We start from the raw sequence: 18,431 nt of genomic DNA, 5'->3' as shown, positions 1-18,431 counted from the left end.
TGGTCAGTTACTTCCAGTGATTCCATGCACACTTCTGTTTATGAAACTGACTTGAAATTGACAACATCTTCCTGTCGCATTTCCATTAGCACAGTGCACAGTTATTTTCACCTGAAGACAAGATTTCTTCACCAGCATTCCTAGCTACAAAACTCTTGAGTAGGATAGAGGGAAAAATTTATTCCACTACTTCTTTAGCAGATAGGTATCAAATGATTTGGAAGGAGAATTGGGTTTTCCTTCTGCATCATCAACAGATGAGTTAAATGACAATCTGCCATTTCATTTTATTTTCTCTATTTATTAGCACCGATGAAAATAAACACCCTTCAGAAATACCACACAAAACCAGAATAAAACATTTTGAAAAAAAAATATGCAAACAGGAGATCAATATTTCAGGCTACATTTTTTAACATATTACAGTAAGCTCCGAGAATAACAATGCTGTGATATCATGAAAGATTAAGTACCCAATAGGTTTTTATCTCTCATTATAAAATGGGAGAAGTGTAATGTGGCTTTTTAAAACTGTATCAACCAGATTATGTACTTTCTGTAGCTCCTCCATCTTCACACATAGGACATCGACCACTACAAAATTTTACAGTATGGTTGGTTCGTCGTTGGTTAGTTTTTGTTTTAACCCACGAGCCACGTTAGACACGATTTCAGTCACCCTGAAAACGTCGAACTTATTTCATTTCTTTGCATGCGCTGGAACGCATCTCTTTTGTTACCCCGCTTCACCTGCAACTGAGAAAACTCAGATGTCTCGACCAGAGCTGCAAGGACACACACCGAGCTCCCACAACCCCAGCCAGCAAGCGAAATGAGACGGCTCGTGTAAACCCTCCTGCTCCCTCTGAATTACGACGGTGTTTGGAGTACTCCCCCGTTCTTTTCCACGCTTTCCCTCGTACACCTTCACGCCGCCACGGGCTGCTCCAGGGGGACGCCCCCCACGCGCCGTCTGGTCAGCCCCCGGCCAGCTCTGTTCGGCGCCGTGCGGCGGGGGTGGGCACTGTCCGTCCGACGGGGAGGCGACCGGAGCCCGGCGGTGAATCACTCGGTGACTCCCTTCTGCGCCAAGAAGGCTCACCCCGCCACCTCTAGCCAGCGCTTGCGCGTACACCCTGCGCCGCTGGGCAGCGAGTGAGAGGGTTTAGGGGCCATGTATGCGGCTGTCACCGCCGGCCACCCGCTCTGCCTCCCACAGTCACCCCGAGGAGGCGGCCCCAGCTCCACCCTCCGCGGGCTGAATGAAGCCTGGTCCCCTCCGCCCCCCGCCAGGCCCCGGGAACTGCTCTCCCCAAGGAGGCGCGGAGCTGGCAGCCTACTCGAGGCACGGCGCCCTACTGACCTGGAGAGATGTTTCAGGATCTGCTTCTTGATAATCCCCGCCATGGCGCCTGACGGCCCGCGCCCCTCACGACAACTAGCTGGGGCCGGGGACGCGCCTCATCCCTCCGCTTCTGCCTCCCCCTCCCCCTGCCCGAAGCGGGGGGAACCGGCGGGAGCGGAACCGCTGCCTCCGCTCACGCTCACTCAGCGCCTGCCGCCATCTTGGCTGCAGCATCGCCTAGTGACGGGGGTCGGGGGCGGCGGCGGGGCGGTAATGGGGAGGGCCGGACCCGGAGCCACCGCCCCGCGCGGGGAGCGGCAGCCCCGGGCAGGCGAGGGGCTGGCGGAACCTCCTGCGCTCGCTCGTTTGCAGGTGCCCTGCCCGCTGCAGTTGGGGACTTCCTATTCAGGACGATCGTCGTCCCGCAGCACCCTCAGCCTCTGACCTTCCCAGGCCTTACCGCCCGCCTTTCTCCGCTCTCCTCCGTCAGCTTTCCTCCCTCTCCAGCTTTCCCGTCTCCAAAACTCTGAAAGCGTCTGTGCGTCCCCGCCTTCGGCTCCATCAGGCTGCCGCCTGTGGATCTTGCCCCCTGTGGGCCCGGCCTCCTCCTCCTCCTCACCCCCATGCGCCCAGCCCGCCCCCCTGCACACTGAGTGACCGATAACATTTGGTAGTTTTGTTGATGGGCCACTAAAAGGCGTTAACGTGTAACAACAACAACAAAAACCTCCAACACCTGGTTCTAGTACGTAGCAGGAATTCTTTTGATAAAATGCTGTCACTTAGGTTCATTTAATACCAGCATGTCATACGGGTATTAAGTGAACCCAAGGGACAGCGTTTTATTCAAGACATAAAATTGACTGGAAAGGCCGTGGGAACTGGGGCTGTTTAGAGGACACTGAGGGGGAACCTCATTAATATTTACAATTATCTAAATGGTGGGTATCAGGAAGTTGGGGCATCATTTTTTTCTATCGTATCCAGTGACAGGACAAGGGGTAATGAGATGAAGCTGGAACACAAAATTCTATTTAAACATAAGGAAAAACTACTTTACTGTGCAGGTGAGGGAGCCCTGGCACAGGCTGCCCAGGGACCGTGTGGAGTCTCCTCTGGAGGTCTTCAAAACCTGCCTGGATGCATTCCTGTGCGACCTGATCTAAGTGTATCTGCTTTGGCAGGGGAGTTGCAGTAGATGATCTCTAAAGGTCCCTTCCAACCCCTGTCATTCTAGGATTCTATGAAATATTAATTTCCAGCTACAAAAAACAATCCTCAAATTTGTTTCCACCTGAGATCCCCTAAATTGTTCTAAAATGATATGCCAAGCAACAACCCCAGAAGCAACACATTTGATCCTGCCATCTATTCTTCTGGAGGAAGGTGGAAGAGTTGTTCAGGCAGAAAGCCCTGTCCTGCTCCTTCTCTTGAGTCTGATCTTGGACCAGCTGAAAGCCACTGCCGCTGCTGCTCCTATAGCACGACACAAAAGGAGCAAGGCCAGATAAAAAGAAGAAAAGCTTACTGACATAAGCTTGCAATGATATGGCAATAAATTCATCTGTATATACACATATATAATATTTCCCTTAAGCTGAATTTCTTAGGAATTATTCAAACCCACAGATTTGTAAAATCAGTTTGTTCAGCAGGTGCTTACATTTCACTGGGTATCTGTGGCAAGTATAAAACCTGCAAGTTAGTCTAATTTTGTGATAATAGCTTCTAATGCTGTAAGAAAATCCCCACATTAGTTAAAAATATTGTGTATTAGTTTTGTTCATCCAATAACCCTTTTCTCTGTGAGCCCCTTATTCTGAAAGATACCTTGAAGAATTTCAGTGGTAGGTAACTGAGTACCCTAAAAGCAGTACTGACTGGAAAAAGAAAAAAATATATAAAACTAATAAGCTTTTCAGATGTGACCCCTAGATGAAGGATCATTTGCTTTCTCTGTAATATACTCTAGAGCTGCGGAGGAAAGACATCAGATACTATTTGCTTTGCTTCTCATATACATAACAGATTAATAATTTACATGCAATGAACCAAAACCCCAAGGACCTTTACATCAGAAATATGAAGCAGTAACAGAAGAAAATAGGTCAGGAGATGAATGTTTTCAATTGATTTTTCCAGACATTTAAAAATCAGTTGTGTAATACTGACCTCATTGTATTCTTTAAAGAGATTTATAAAATGGGAATGAGCTGTGAAAGAAGCTAACAAACACTTCTATTCTTGTTTTAAATTCTGTTTTCTCAACTCAAAAAAATTCTACCAGTATCTTGGAGAAACAATATTCATCATTATGATGGATCAGTTCCTCATCAAGAAAGAAAATATGAGGGGTAAGGAAAGCAGGACCAATGTTGTGTGTTCGCTTTCAAGTGTCCTGCAAGCATATCTCTTGCAGAAAAGGGAAAGTCCAGAGACTCTTCACTGACAATACTCCTGTCTGACAGGATTGATCTGAATTGTGATCTAGTGTTCTCACCCATTTCCTGGAGCACACTTAATGGAGGAAAGGAGGAAATTGCACAAACCAGTCCTCCCCTAGCCCAGGGAATTAGAAAGGCACGTGACAAAAAGCCCAGCTTATCCCTTGGTTTGAGTGGAGTATCTGATACTTCTTTTTAGAGTCTGATGCAAATCAATGTCAGAATATCTCCAGACTGCATTCATTATGATTTTGGACTGATTCTTCAAATCACAGTTGCATGTTTTCCAGCAGATGAGTTTCTGCTGGCATGTTCATGATAATTAGACCACTGCTCTGTAAATGTGGTTCTTGATACAAAGTCCCAATGACCTACTCCTGCTCTGAACAGAAGGCAGCAACCATTTATGAAGAACCTTGTATCATCAGCTGTCACCTTAGCATGATAACCACAAAACGGAAAGAGTGGCTTAGCCTTCCTGACTACTTTGCACTTACAAACATTGCTATGTAGGATTTCTTCATCTAACAGCCAAGGCTCTTTGCTCTTGATTTACCAAAATGACTTCCCACCCAGTGAGAAGAAATTGTGTCACGGGAGAAAAAACAGGGGCAGCTTTAGTGGGAAGTCATCACTTTTGAATTGCCATAGGTCCCACTGATCTGGGTCCCACTGCTCTTGACCCTGACCCAACAACTTTTCACATCACACGTGCTTCATCACCAAGGTCCTGCCTGGTGATCCCTGGGCTATGTCTAGTCTCTCGGTCACACCAGTGGACCTGATCTTGACCCTGAATTGAAGATTGATTTATGTGCTTGACTTTGGGCCTGCTTCATCATCACATACTTGCCACATGACCTGGACTCTGGGCTGCCATCCCAGCCCTGCTTGACTTTCCTTCTGGCTGAGGGTGATGGGACAGGCCTTGGCTGGCAAGGTCCCGTTGTGCTCGCCACAGTAGCCATCTCAGCTTCTAGCTTCCCTCCCTTAGGACGCAGCTGGCACTCACGTCACCAAGAAAGAACCTGACTTGCAAGATACTAAAATTATCTCAATGGAGATTTTTGGCTTATATTCCATACAAGTAATATCTAGGGCCTATTTGTGAACTGTTCCAATTCAACAGAAGACTCAAGGATGTATGGAGTGTCCCATCAGTCAGTCATCTCGTCCACCAGCTTGCCCTTCACCATCACATAAATAAAGGTACATGGAGTTCAGTTTACAGATCCTAAGCCCAGGGTAACATCTTCCCCATGCCAGGAGCAAAGAATGCAGTAACCTCTTCCTCAAGGATGACTTTCTTTGGATGGTATAAACAACCTGCAAATTAGTTGGCACAATTTGATCATTCTGAGGCTGCACGCTGCAGTAGAGCAGAGGAAATAAGCAGCTACATGTTTTGTCTAGAATTTGCAGATGGAATTTGACTTTTCATGTGGTCATGTGGATTCCTCAACTATGAAAACTAGAATTAAGAGGAAAAAACCCTAAAACCAACCATAGCCCAAGCAACTTCACAGAATCACAGAATCTTAAGGGTTGGAAGGAAACACAAAAGTCATGGAATTAACAAAAAGTATTGTTTTCCCATTAAATAAAGCAGAAGGAAATGTGGAAAAAGAACAAATAAAATGTGGTCTGAGAAGTTCTGATTTTGTTTCAGTGAGCTCTCTGTTTCATACTTGCAGAATGAGAAATCAGAATGACTTCATACGGATAATGCAAATGGATAATGCAAAATTGTCTTCAAATGCAGATGTGCAAGGCTTAAGTAGTACTACAGACCATTCATCAAAGAGCATCACAAAACATTCAGAGTTCTTGTAAGGGGCCATGTATGAGGTTTGCTACCATGTGGACATTTGAGAGTCCTATTTATGCGTCCTTGTTGTATTTCCTTGTCTTTATTAGGTACTCTATCCACAACAGCAGAAAGTATTATCAGAAGTGTCATTGCAATATGTGGGTGAATATGTAAACAAACTCAATAACTATGGACCTGATTTGCCCTCGGTCAGAAATGACAGTAAATATAGCAAATTTTGTTGTCTACCAACCACTAAGTGAATCATTTAAAGTCTGGCACTTGTCCTGTAGGTCCTAAAAAAACCCCAAACCTCTGAATTCTGAAGTCATTGATTGGTAACAGTCTCATAAAGCTGGAGCTCTAAGGAGCAGATAAAAGCCTATAGAGCTGGAGCTAGTATCTAGAAGCAAAAAAAAAAAAAAAAAAAGTATTTAAATTCTGGCTTTCACCTTTCTTTTCACAAGGCAAATGTTACTAACAGCTATAAGAATTATTTTTTTGTGTCTAGATGATTGTAAGAACTTACAGTGTTAATGAAAGGATAAAGTAAAATATATGTGATTTTAAGAGTAATATTTTATGTTTCTCTGTAATGTTGTGGATACCTAAAGCATTTATCACAATTCTATGTTTTGCATATTTATGTTTTAATTACAAAACCAAAACTTGCTATTACTGTACCTGTCAGTGAGAAAAGGAGAACAATTAACACTGTACAAAGTTCTTTAAACAAATCAAGAAGCTCCTGAACTGGAAAAACAGGCATTTGGAAATTCCCATGACCTCTCCTCAAGAACCAAAGAGCGGGGATTAAGGATGCTGACCTTAAGATACTGACAAGCGTGTAAAGAGGATTGGTCTAAAATCAGATTGCCGAGTGTCCTGCTGAACATCCTGGCTCATGGAAAGATAAATTTGGTATTTGTTAGGGTAAGGAGTCATCATATAGAATAACATTTTAAGTTCTGTCATTTCTGGGAAAGCTAATTACATGCAGATAGAAAGCTGTTAATGCACTTTCTATTTTATTGCATAACAAAGGTACTAGTGATGCTAAGTAAAACACATAAATAAAGCAAAATTCACAGAAAGACAACTGAAAGATCCTACAGCTGAGAGGACACAGTCCAAGAGCCCAGCACAGGCTAGGATCCGTGTGTGTCGGGGAAGCAGACTTGCTGAAAGGGACGTGGGTGCTGGGTGTGACAGCCAGCTCATTGGGAGCCAGCAGTTTGCTCCTACAAGGAAAGCCGATCAGATCTTCAGCTGCATCTATGGAGCAATACTAGCAGAGATAGAGACATGATCATCCTACTCTGTTCAGCATTTTGACAGGCCACACCTGGAGTACCGTGACTCATTTTGGTCCTCACAAGTAAAAAAAGATGCAGACAGACTGGAGAGTGTCTGAACTAATGCCATGAAGATCAATGGGCTGGAGAACCTGCCCTGTGAGAGTATTCCAGTGGTAAAGAGTGGCAAAAAAAAAAAAAAAGGAAGCCTCTCTTCACAAGAAGACAAGGTGCAACAGATTCCAGTTGCATCATGAGAGGTTTCCTTTTGATTTAAGGAACTTTTCTACAGCAAGAGTGATCAACTATAACAACCTCCCCAGGGACATACGTGATGGAGACCCCATCACTGGAGGTCTTTAAGGTGGACAGGGTGCTAGATCATCCTTTCTCCTCTCTTTCCAACAGAAGGTTGGACCAGATGATCTTTCAAGGTCCCTTTCAGCTGGAGCTGTTCTATGATTCTGTGACTAAAAAGGCATGTAGTATTTGACACAAACTTGGGTAAAGCAAAAGTGGTCAATTGCAGCAAATAGAAATAGCACATTTTTTTAAACTATTTGGAATCACAAAATGGTTTTGGTTGGAAAAGAACTTTAAGATCAGCAAGTCCAACCTCTAACATAAGGCTACCAAGCCCACCACTAAACCATGTCCCTAAGCACCTCATCTAGACAGCTTTTCAGTATCTCAAAGGATGGGGACCCCACCAGGTACTAGGCAGACTCTTGCAGTGCCTAACAACCCTTTCAGTGAAAAAGTTCTTAAATCTAAGCCTCCCTTCATGCAATTTAAGGCCATTTCCTCTGGTCCTATAATTCATTACTGGAAAGACCGACCTGACCTCACCTGCAACCTCCTTTACAGAGTGCTTAGAACAACAGTAAAATAATGACGGCAGAATTATGTCATCACCAAAGTAATTTTGTACCAGTTAAAAAGGAAAGGCCGGTGCTGCGAACTTAGTTCTCACACAACAGTTGCTTTCACGCCTGGCACGTCCCCCCGATGCGCTGGATTCCCGTGGGTCAGCAGTCACTGCCATGAGCTGCCAGGGAGGACCGCGACCCGCGGCGCTCCCTCAGCAGCAGGTTTGCAACCTCATGCACACCGAGAGGGCTCTCGAGTTACGCGCCCTGCGCCTGCTGCGCTCCTGCCAGGAGGCCGCAGCGCGGCGCGAACCGCTGCCCCTTCTCCCCAGCCGCCGCAGGGCTGAAGCCGCACCGTGAGCGGGCCGTAGCTAACCGGCGGCCGCGGGGCGGCAGCACTGCGCCCAGCCGGGCTGCGGGAGCTCCGCGCAGGCGCACTGGGGCCACGCGGAACGGCGCCGGCGCGGTAGGCGGCCACCCCGCCTCTCCTCGCCCGCCCGGCCCTTTGGCGAGGGCTTCCGGGTCACGGCAGCCCGCCCAATAGGCTCTGCAGCCTGGCGAGCGTCACCGGCCCCGCGTCTCGCGTCCCAGGCGGGTGCGCTGCCGGAAGCGGTGGCCGCGGCATTCCTGCGTCCCATCAGGCAGCGCGCGCGCTGCTCCTCCGCTCTATGGTAACCATAGAGATCCACGGCGGTGGCGGATCAATACTGGGACGGCGGCGGCCGTGGCGCCGTGGGGAGCATGGCGACGCTGGTGCTGGATAACGGCGCCTACAACGCCAAGATCGGCTACAGCCACGCCAACGTCAGGTGAGGGCCCGTGGCGGGACGGGACGGGCGGGTGTCCCCTGATGGCTCCGCCGGCATCCCCCGGGCGCCCTCGCCCTGCCGCCGGGGCCGGTGCCGGGGCCGGCGCCGTGGCGCGCGGGCAGCCGCCCCGCCTCTCGCCCTCAGCCCCTCCCCGGGCCGCGAGCCGCCTGCGCGCGCCGCGGAGACGCCCGGTCTGGCCCCGCCCCTGCGGCCGTGCGGGCTCCGCCCCCCGGCTGCGCGGCGGGAGTGTTGCGGCGCCCCCTGTCGGCCCTCGAGGCGCTTCAGGGGCGGGGGGTGGCGGAGGGGCCCCCCTTCCCCTCGTGTTGTGCTGACGGCGGGGGCGGGCGGTGGTGGTAACTCAGTGCGGCGTGCAGGGTTTGGTTTGGTTTCCCAAAGGGTGCCTCATCTGCACCAGAGCTGTTGGAAATTTGAGATTTCATTCATAAATGGGTTAAAATAAATGGGTTAAAACCAAAACACAGCACCAAAAAATATCACCTAAAGCGTACGATTTATGAAGGTAGTGTAAAGACAAAGAATATGTCACGTACCCTAATGAATAGGAAAATTCTCAATCTTTTTCCAGCGTTATTCCCAACTGTCAGTTCAGATCAAAGACTGCACGCTTGAAAACCTTTACAGCAAATCAACTGGATGAAATTAAAGATCCCTCTGGTCTGTTTTATATTCTTCCTTTTCAAAAAGTAAGTAAGATATCCAGAGTTTAACATCATAGCCAAATGTAAACTGTTTTAAATAATACTTTCCAAACAATATGCCCCAACTGTAGGGTTTTATGCGATACTTCAGTGGGAAGCCTAACGATCATAGAATTATATATGTTGGAAAAGACTTTTAAGGTCATGGAGTCCACTCTTAATCATAACACTGCCAAATCTATGCCTAAACTGTGTTCCTAAGTACCACGTCTATGGCCTATGTGTCTTTTAAATGCCTACGGGCTTGATGACATAACTTCTTTGTTAAGCAGGCAGCTGCAATGCTTGATGACCCTTTTGGTGAATTACATTTTTCCTAATATCCAACCAGAACCTCCTCTAGAGCAACTTGAAGCCGTTTCCTTTTGTCTTATCACTCGTTACTTGGGAGACTGCTGACTTGGCTACACATTCCTTTCAGGTAGTTCTAGAGAGTGATAAGGGCTCCCCTCAGCCTTCTTTTCTCCAGGCTGAACAACTACAGTTCCCTCAGCTGCTCCTCTTAGGGCTTGTTCTCCAGACCTTTTACCAGCTTCGTTGCCCATCTCTGTGACACGCTTCAGGACCTCAATGTCCCTCTTGTAGTGAGAGGCCCAAAACTGAACAAAGTATTCGAGGTACAGTCTCTCCAGTGCCATGGGAAAAAGGGACAAGCCCACTCCCCTAGTCCTGCTGGCCACACAATTTCTAATACAAGCCAGGATGCAAATTGCCTTTTTGATCACCTGGGCACACTGCTGGCAAATATTCAGCCATCTGTCAACCAGCACACTCCCAGGTCCTTTTCCTCCAGACAACTATCCAGCAATACATCCCTGACTCTGTAGCATTGTCTGGGGTTGTTGTGGCCCAAGTACAGGACACAGCACTTGGGTTTTTTAAACCTCATAGAATTGGCCTCAGCACATCAATCAGCCTGGCCAGGGCCCTCTGAAGAGCCTTCCTGCCCTGCAGCACATCAGCACTCCTGCCCAACTTGGTGTCATCTGCAGACTTACTGAGAGTTCATTCGATTCCCTCATCCAGATCATTGATACAGATGTTAAACAGAACAGGCCCCAGCACTGAGCCCTGGGGAACACCACTGGTGACCAGCTGCCAGCTGGAGTTAACTCCGTTCCCCAGTCCTCTCTGAGCCTGGCCATCCAGACAGTTTTTACCCTTTGAAGAGTGCATCCATCCAAGCCATGTGCAGACAGTTTCTCCAGGAAAACACTGTGGGAAATGGCCCCAAAGACTAAAGTCCAGGTAAACAACATCCACAGCCTCATCTAATGAGCAGGTCATCTTGTCATGGAAGGAAACCAGGTCAGTCAAGCCTTTCATAATGCCATGCTGACTGGGCCTGATCACAAGGTTGTGCAGTACATGCCGTGTGATGACACCTAAGATGAGCTGCTCCATAGCCTTCCCTAGCACTGAGGTCAGGCTGACAAGCTTCTGCAAAGTAATGTATATAGGAAACACTATTTACATTGGTTTTGTGGCGTAGTAATTAACATATTGATGAAGAATATTTATAACATTTTTTATCCTCTGTAGCATTTACTCTTTAGCATAGAAATGTGATTTTAGACAATGTTAGCCTCAAATTTCTTTATACTACCAGTCTATCAATCACTTGACATTTTTATTTCTAGCAGTTTTTTCAAAGTATGACTTTCTTTTCTATATAATAGAATTTTTCTTACAGGGTTATTTGGTGAATTGGGATGTCCAGAGACAAGTTTGGGATTATCTTTTTGGAAAAGAAATGTATCAAGTAAGAGCCTCTTTTTCATTACAGATTTTGTGTCGGTTAAATAGTGACCAATAGAATTAAGATAAGTACATAAAATAGTAAATAGAACTGGTGAACTTTGAAAATGCCTTCAATTAGAAATCATAGGGATTTATTTTTTTACAATGTGAAGAAAATTCTTTGAGCTCCGATGAAGGAATTTAAGAAGCGTTAAAGTTTTTTAAGTTAGAATTAATTTATAATACTGAGTTCAGTTGACAGATATTAAGAAATTCACATCAGTATAATGAAGAGTTCAAATTACTGAAAAACAAAAGTAATTACTAACAGGTACAATGTCATTTAGAGGACAGGAAACTGTTGATGTAAAATAGAGTGGTGAGCTAGGTCAGTAGGCCAGAAGACATACACGTGTCTGCTAACCATTTTCTATTTATATAAGTATCTGATACATAATTCACAAGTACACAAGAAGTGTGAGCCTTCCTTTTTAGTTTTCTCTAAACAGCAAGTTATGTACTCTGAAACTTTTTTGTTTTTGAAACATCTCGGAGGCAGAATGGTACCAGGAATGAAAGTAATGCCTCAAAATCTCTTAGTCTCTATACATTAAAATATACAGTGATGGATTTTGATACCTAACTTTCATTTTAGTTTTGGAACTAGATTCAATTTTGTTATAGTTTCAAGGAGAATCTGATTTTAGTTCTTTTTATCAGTGAAGACTACAGAAAGATACAACTGGTAATATGTTTAAGGCAATATCCACTTATGATTGAAGTAACCCTCGGCAGTCCTCTCTAAAGGAGTTTGAGACATCAGTAAATGGGTAAAGTCCAGAATCTTTTGTTGGCCTTATTAGAGGTCACTGAGAGTGTCATTATTAATTATACTTTGCACAGGCCTTTATCTTTAGTTATCAGATAAGTTGATGTTTTGATGCAAGTTCTGAGCTGTTGAAGAGGCTTTCTTTAGTTGACAGGATTAAAGTATCTTGCCATAGTATTGTAGAGTTCCTTTATGGATATCTTTTTAAAAAGTTGGATTACAGTTTGTAAGGATGATAACAGGAGTGGAATTATGTGTGAAGACATTCCCTTCTATTAAATTTTTACTCATTAATTTGATAGTTTTATCACTGTTCATGAAATCTTTAAAAAACATAAAACTTTCTAAGCCTATCTTCTACAAACAGATCCATCAAGTGGTAGTCATGTCTTTTTTTAGAGTTACATGATCTTACACTGCTGCAAAATGTGGCAATGGAGTGTTAATTTCTAAGTTTCGTGTAATACCAATCTTAATATATTTTTCATAGGTGGATTTTGTAGATACCAATATTATTATTACCGAACCTTATTTTAACTTCAGTTCAATACAAGAATCCATGAACGAAATTTTATTTGAAGAATATCAATTTCAAGCTGTTCTTAGAGTAAATGGTGAGTCTGTCTCCTTCTAGTTTGCATTTATACATTTTGAAAGTTAAATAAATAAGCATGCATGCATGCACACATATGCACACATGTATATGTAAAGATAGTAAAGAAATTACTTTCATTTCCTCCCTGGCTTTTGGGTAACATGCTCCTATATGTACTCTGGCTGGATCAAACACTGGGGGTTTTGGCATGTTTTTGAAATTCAAGCTATATTCGTATATTACTTTAAGACTGTCATGGTATATAATGAAAGGGAATTTGAGGAGAGTCAGGATGACAGAGATAACAAATGGATTTTTGGAACAGCATAGCATTTAAGAAAGCACCAAAAATTTTCACAAAATCTTTGTTAGCTTTTCTTTTTTTGGGGGATGGTGGTTTTTTGTTTGATTTGTATTAGCAAATAAAATGCAGCATTATGTTGTTGAAATGTATTGTACCTTACAGGGAATGTGTAAATAGTATCACAACCCTTCTGAAAGATAGCTGGACATAGGATACTCCTTTAGATAGGTGTGATAAATTGTGTGATAAGTCTGCTTGGAGTTAAGGAGAGGAAACAGAACCTGGACTGGAAATACTGGAAAAGAGTAAATGGGGGTGTAGACAATATTTGATTTTATCCACTGTCGAAGTGAATTAATGAGTTGGCTGTAGCGTTACGTGTTGAGGCCTTGTAATTCTGTCAAGGCATGTAAAATATGAAGCAAGTACACTTTTATATCAATGTAAGCTTTAAAAGTGTATGTTCAAAGAAAAAACAAATTAAATGTTCTCTATTTCAGCTGGAGCTCTTAGCGCACACAGGTATTTCCGGGATAATCCATCGGAGTTGTGCTGTATCATTGTGGATAGTGGATACTCTTTTACACACATTGTACCTTACTGTAGAAGTAAGAAGAAGAAAGAAGCAATCATCCGGTAAACTCTGGTATATATTTTCTAGAAGAATTGTTTGCTCTGCCTGAAGTTAATGATGACAGAATTCTTTGTGTCACTCCTTTTCTATAGGATTAATGTTGGAGGAAAACTCTTAACCAACCATCTGAAGGAGATAATCTCTTACAGGTAAAGCATGTTGATTATCATCTTGAGAGATGGCATGAAATAATCTAGAAGTGTGGGGATATTCTTACTGGCCCTGTGAATTTTAGATGAAATGCTGTTCAAAGGAGAAGGGAATTTTTGCCTGTTATAATCTGCTAGCTGCTATCTTGAGCTTAAGCTCAAGATGAATTAAGATTAATTTAAGATCTTGGAAGAGTTGGGCTGTTAGTTTTTAAAGTGCCAGTGCTTCTAAAGTTGCTGAAGTTACCTGTGTGTTAACAATTACACAGACCCTTATCTGTTTCCTATGATGTCTTGGCAAGATCATCAGTTGTTTTGCTAACTGATTCTGTCAATATCACAAATAAAATGCAGTAGGATCAACTTTTTGTTAGGATCCTTTAATTTGGAGCTTCATGTAGGTAAAGGTCTTTGCTAATAGAGCTATGGGCAGGATTATAGCTGTACTTGATATGAAGACATTGGAAAAATGCAGGTAGATGGTTTTGATTATTGAACTGTAGGAAAACAATAAACTCCAGTAGGCCAGGAATGCTTCTCTAAATTGAGTAAAAGCTTTAGATATTGAGACAGCAGCTTACTGTGATTTGAAAACCATGGTTGCCCGTCTCCAGTGGAAAACTGGACAGGTAGTGCTAAGACTTAATTATTCTCAAACTTAAATTTTTGACTTATTTTTCACAGGCAGCTACATGTTATGGATGAAACACATGTAATTAACCAAGTAAAAGAAGACGTGTGTTATGTTTCTCAAGACTTCTACAAGGACATGGACATTGCCAAGTATGTATACAATGGTACTAAATGGGAAAGTTGTTACTTTCGAATAATCTATTTGAAATAATAAAACTGTGTACTCTTAATCAGAAAATTTGCCAGCTAAGTCAAAGGAAGACTTGTCAGTGTGAAATAGCTGTGATTTAGAATTTGGTCTCTATTCTGATGTATTTTATTCTCTTTCAGATTGAAAGGAGAGGAAAATACTGTAATGGTAGATTATGTTTTGCCAGACTTCAGCACAATCAAAAAGGGATTCTGTAAGGTAATGAAAGTGTGGTTTTCAAAATATTTTTGGACTGTTCCCCTGCACAAGGTAGTAGAGAGGTTAAAAAGACTTTCTTCTCTCTAATGCACTGTTGTAACTTCATTCTGTGCTATACATGAATTGGTAAGGTTTTCCATAGGAAGTTGAGATGAAGATTAATACTGTTTTTCCAGCATAGTACTTGATATTCTGTTAATTAATACTTGATGCTTTCTATGCTCTGTCATACAGACTGTCCATACTGTTATTTTTGGAGTTTTTTTTAAAGTTGGATACATTCTCTCTGCTTTGATACTTTTTTTAAGTCTCTGAATTTCTTTTAAGTACTCCAATGTGACTCTGAACCTTTTATAGAAGAGCTTGAACTCTTCATACCAATTAAGACAATTTAACAATTTTACCAAGTTGGCCAAAGTTTCAGAAGCAGTCCCAGTATTTTCACACATCTTTTGTGCATCCCTGTTTTATTTAGCTTCAGTCAAAACAGCAGTGTGTAAGAGCAAAGTCACTTTAGATTTATTAACAGAGTATTATTATTAAAAGATTTGTTGATAATACAACTTATTGTAGAATATACTGCTTACCTTCGCAGTACATTAAAAACATGAGTTGAATACTCTAGGATGTAACTTCAGTTCTTAAGCAGCGGCTACTATTCATGTCTTTAATTTAGCCAAGGGAAGAGATGGTGATAAGTGGAAAATACAAAACCGGTGAACAAATACTTCGTCTAACAAATGAAAGATTTGCAGTTCCAGAAATACTCTTCCATCCTTCGGATATTGGTATTCAAGAGATGGGAATTCCTGAAGCCATTGTTTATTCTATTCAAAATTTACCTGAAGGTATAACCTGAAAGTACTTGTAAAAGTAGGGGTGGGGAGAGGTTGTGTTGTGAACTGCCCTTTCTTCTGGCATGTTTCATATCCTCTAGAAGTCTGCACAATTCTCTGTTAGGCAATTGCAGTTTTGTGGTGATTCATCAGCTGGTTTCTACTCTTAGTTAATTGCAGTAGACATATTTCCTCTTAACATCTGTTTCTAACATGACCTGTCTGTGTTTGACACCAATGATGGAATATACTTGAAATTAGTTTGAGTTGTGTTCCAAAATATCTTTCTTTACTGGAAGAAGAGAAAAATGAAACTGACCAAACTCAGTAACAAAGTATAAAAACCTTTCTGACTGCTGTGCTTCTCAGAAGTAATACTGAAGCTTTCATTTTATAGCTGATGTACATGTAATTAAAGCCATTACTACCAAGACTGTCATTGGTTTTATGATGCTATGTAAGTATAGCAGCATCGAGACAATTATTTTGTACTCTTAAAGAAATGGTATCATTGAAAATCCCTTTTGAAAGGGGAATTGTGTTGGCTGACATGCAATTAAATAGACAATATAAAACCCCATAATTATCAAAGCCAAATTCTGAAAATTGAGAACAGAGGGTGATTGATCACTTGTATTTCTTAATAAAATTATTTAAATTATGTGGTACAAAATGAGGAAAAAACCTTTACTCTTTAAATATATATTCAGTCTCTGCAGATTTACTTATTTATTTTACAGAAATGCAACCTCATTTCTTCAAGAACATCGTTCTGACTGGGGGAAACACCCTATTTCCAGGCTTCAGAGATAGGGTTTATTCTGAAGTTCGATGTCTTACTCCAACTGATTATGATGTTTCTGTTGTTCTTCCTGAAAAGTAAGTTCTAAACTGTACAAAACAAGCTTTGTCCTTCTAGCACAGCAACTTACAAAGTAGGATTTCTTTTAGAGATTAAAAAGACAGAATGAGTAAAAGGGTTAATTTAAATATTAGGTGAAGCAAAATTGTACAAGAAGAGTGTATTTTCAGTCAAACCAAATAAATTAGAGACCCTCGGCTTGCCCAGCCCTTTGGCTAATAAAGTTAAGTAAATAAGTCTTTTCAGGATGAGTGTTTTTATAGTAAGCAGATAAAGAAGACTGTGTTGTTGCTAAGCGGATACCTAAGTACTCAGGATTAGAGTATAGTCTTTCACTTAGAAGAATTTTCAGCATCTGAATTCTGATGTGTAATTATTAATGTGGTCACTTCAGGGATTTGGAAGGGGGATAACATGTTTGCAGAGAGAGAGTATACAGTTGAAACAAGTTTATCTTGAACATACAAAAAAAACACCTTCTCTTTTAAAAAAAAGTGTTATTAAAGAGTATTTTAAAATATTGTTAAAGAGTCATTATCTGTGCAGAATAAATCCAAAGATATCTCCGTGTCCTGCCCTCTTCGCATTTGCCTCCAAAGAGGCACTTGCTTTTTATAAAAATCACAGCCAGGTAGACCTGCTAAAATTGGTGTCTCGTAATTTGTCTGGACCTGGATGGTTTCACTTAGCAGTCCAAAATGTATTTTTTAAATAGGCATGGTTAAATAAATGACTTGGAAAGCATCAGTGTATACTTCTATTTTAAATGAGCTTACAGAAGAATAACAATAACTCTGTTCATTTTTCAGCCCTATTACTTATTCTTGGGAAGGTGGGAAGCTCATTTCTGAAAATGATGATTTTGAAGACATGGTAGTAACTAGAGAAGATTACGAAGAACATGGACACAATATCTGTGAAGAGAAATTTGATATATAGATAGCATAATCGGATAAGTTGTTATTTCATTGTTTTACTCAAGAATGGAACTCTGAACTACAACCCGTTTTCTATCAGTTAGGATTGTGTTTTAGCTTTCCTGTATTTAAGTGGGTTGGGGAAAAAAATCATTTTCAGAGTTTAAATGTAAAGTTTTACAAGTTTAATACTATGAAATAGTATGTTCATTGTCATTTCATTATGTTCTCATCTTTTACGGATAGCTTCGTTGTATTGTTATTACAGACAACCTCAGTGCATGAGGCAATAAAAATATTGAATGCTTCTACTCGTGTTTCCAGACTTCAGAGATAACTCATTTTTTCCAAACACACTAGTGTGACACATACATAGTGAGAAGAAACCAAGATTTTTTTTTTTTTCCAAAATTGGTATTATTCTAACTTGTGCATGCAATTGAATGGACATTAAATACATCTTAAAAGGTCTCTCTGAGATTCCTATCCTGAAGAGGAATACTCAACTTTAATTTATTGTTATTTTAGTTGATAACTAGGAGAGGAATAAACTGGAAATGTGACCACTGCTATTGAAAGTATACTTAGACTTTGAGAAAAGAGTAATTTGAACAGTTCCTTTTTCAAAAAGGGTGCAGAGAGAGCAGGCTGTGTGTGGGGGCATTCTGTTTGTTTTAACAAATGGCTGAGTAAATAAGCTTTCTGACACTCCCCTCACCTTTCTGAAAAGGTGATATCAGAAACTGTCTGAAGTGAAGGAACCTTGCGGCTGTCCTGGGTAATCCCATCCCTGACCTATCCATGCATCCAAGATAAAACACCAATGCCTCAACCTGTACCCATTATTTACAGAGCAAAAGTGGCATCAGAAGCTCTGTTGTTCCCTCAGTCTGTGCACTTTGCATGCAGGAAGGGATAGTGTAACAGTATGTGCTGAATGCCAGATGGAAACCTTGGAGGGCTGTGCTAGTGGAAGTGGCCTGCCTGGCTTGCTTGGTTACCAGGAGTGAGGCAGGCGCCTGCACAGGTGGGGAATGGACACATGGCTGCTAACAATGACCTTGATGCAGCTCATGGCCAGAGAGGAATTGCCCTTTTATTAGGGCTGGTGATACTTGGTGCTCTGATTTGCAGAGGAGCATCCTATTCTGAGCTGAAGTCTCATCCTCCCTTGTCTGCCTCTGTAAAACCACTCCATACACTTAAGCAGTATACTTACCTGCCTTGGAACA

General features: G+C 42.2%; 2 protein-coding genes across 6 annotated transcripts in view; one reads left to right on the top strand and one right to left on the bottom strand.

Moving 5' to 3' along the window:
* Positions 1–1,922, bottom strand: part of BLTP3B (bridge-like lipid transfer protein family member 3B) — a 57,929-nt gene extending 56,007 nt beyond the window's left edge. For 2 of the 4 annotated variants that reach the window (XM_062015027.1, XM_062015033.1), the window contains exon 1: positions 1,806–1,922. Coding sequence is in view for 1 of the 4 variants with exons in the window: in XM_062015012.1 (XP_061870996.1) it covers positions 1,364–1,407 (44 nt within the window). In the remaining 3 variants the exon portion in view is untranslated. Of the gene's footprint in view, positions 1–1,363; positions 1,755–1,805 lie in introns of those variants that run through there. The other 2 variants (XM_062015012.1, XM_062015020.1) reach the window with 2 other exon arrangements.
* A 6,346-nt stretch (positions 1,923–8,268) lies between these two features.
* On the top strand, positions 8,269–17,510 carry ACTR6 (actin related protein 6). Of its 2 annotated transcripts, XM_062014994.1 has the most exons (11): positions 8,269–8,572; positions 9,159–9,276; positions 10,985–11,053; positions 12,351–12,474; positions 13,260–13,395; positions 13,486–13,542; positions 14,227–14,325; positions 14,506–14,584; positions 15,261–15,432; positions 16,161–16,299; positions 17,092–17,510. In XM_062014994.1, exons 1-11 carry the CDS (start codon positions 8,505–8,507, stop codon positions 17,219–17,221), a joined length of 1,191 nt encoding a protein of 396 aa, XP_061870978.1. In that variant the 5' UTR covers positions 8,269–8,504; the 3' UTR covers positions 17,222–17,510. The 2 variants fall into 2 exon arrangements, with proteins under 2 accessions (XP_061870978.1, XP_061870985.1); XM_062015001.1 differs by lacking the exon at positions 10,985–11,053.
* The last annotated feature ends 921 nt before the right edge of the window (positions 17,511–18,431 follow it).

This window comes from Colius striatus, chromosome 1 (genome assembly GCF_028858725.1).
Source record: "Colius striatus isolate bColStr4 chromosome 1, bColStr4.1.hap1, whole genome shotgun sequence".
NCBI lineage: Eukaryota > Metazoa > Chordata > Aves > Coliiformes > Coliidae > Colius > Colius striatus.
This window is presented reverse-complemented; position numbering and strand designations above follow the sequence as displayed.

Excerpts from the sequence above, each read along its gene's own strand:
- ACTR6 (XM_062014994.1), top strand. The coding sequence starts at position 8,505 with ATGGCGACGCTGGTGCTGGATAACGGCGCCTACAACGCCAAGATCGGC. Across the intron at positions 8,573-9,158 it reads TACAGCCACGCCAACGTCAG|CGTTATTCCCAACTGTCAGT; the intron begins GTGAGGGCCCGT and ends ATCTTTTTCCAG. Across the intron at positions 15,433-16,160 it reads TATTCAAAATTTACCTGAAG|AAATGCAACCTCATTTCTTC; the intron begins GTATAACCTGAA and ends TTTATTTTACAG.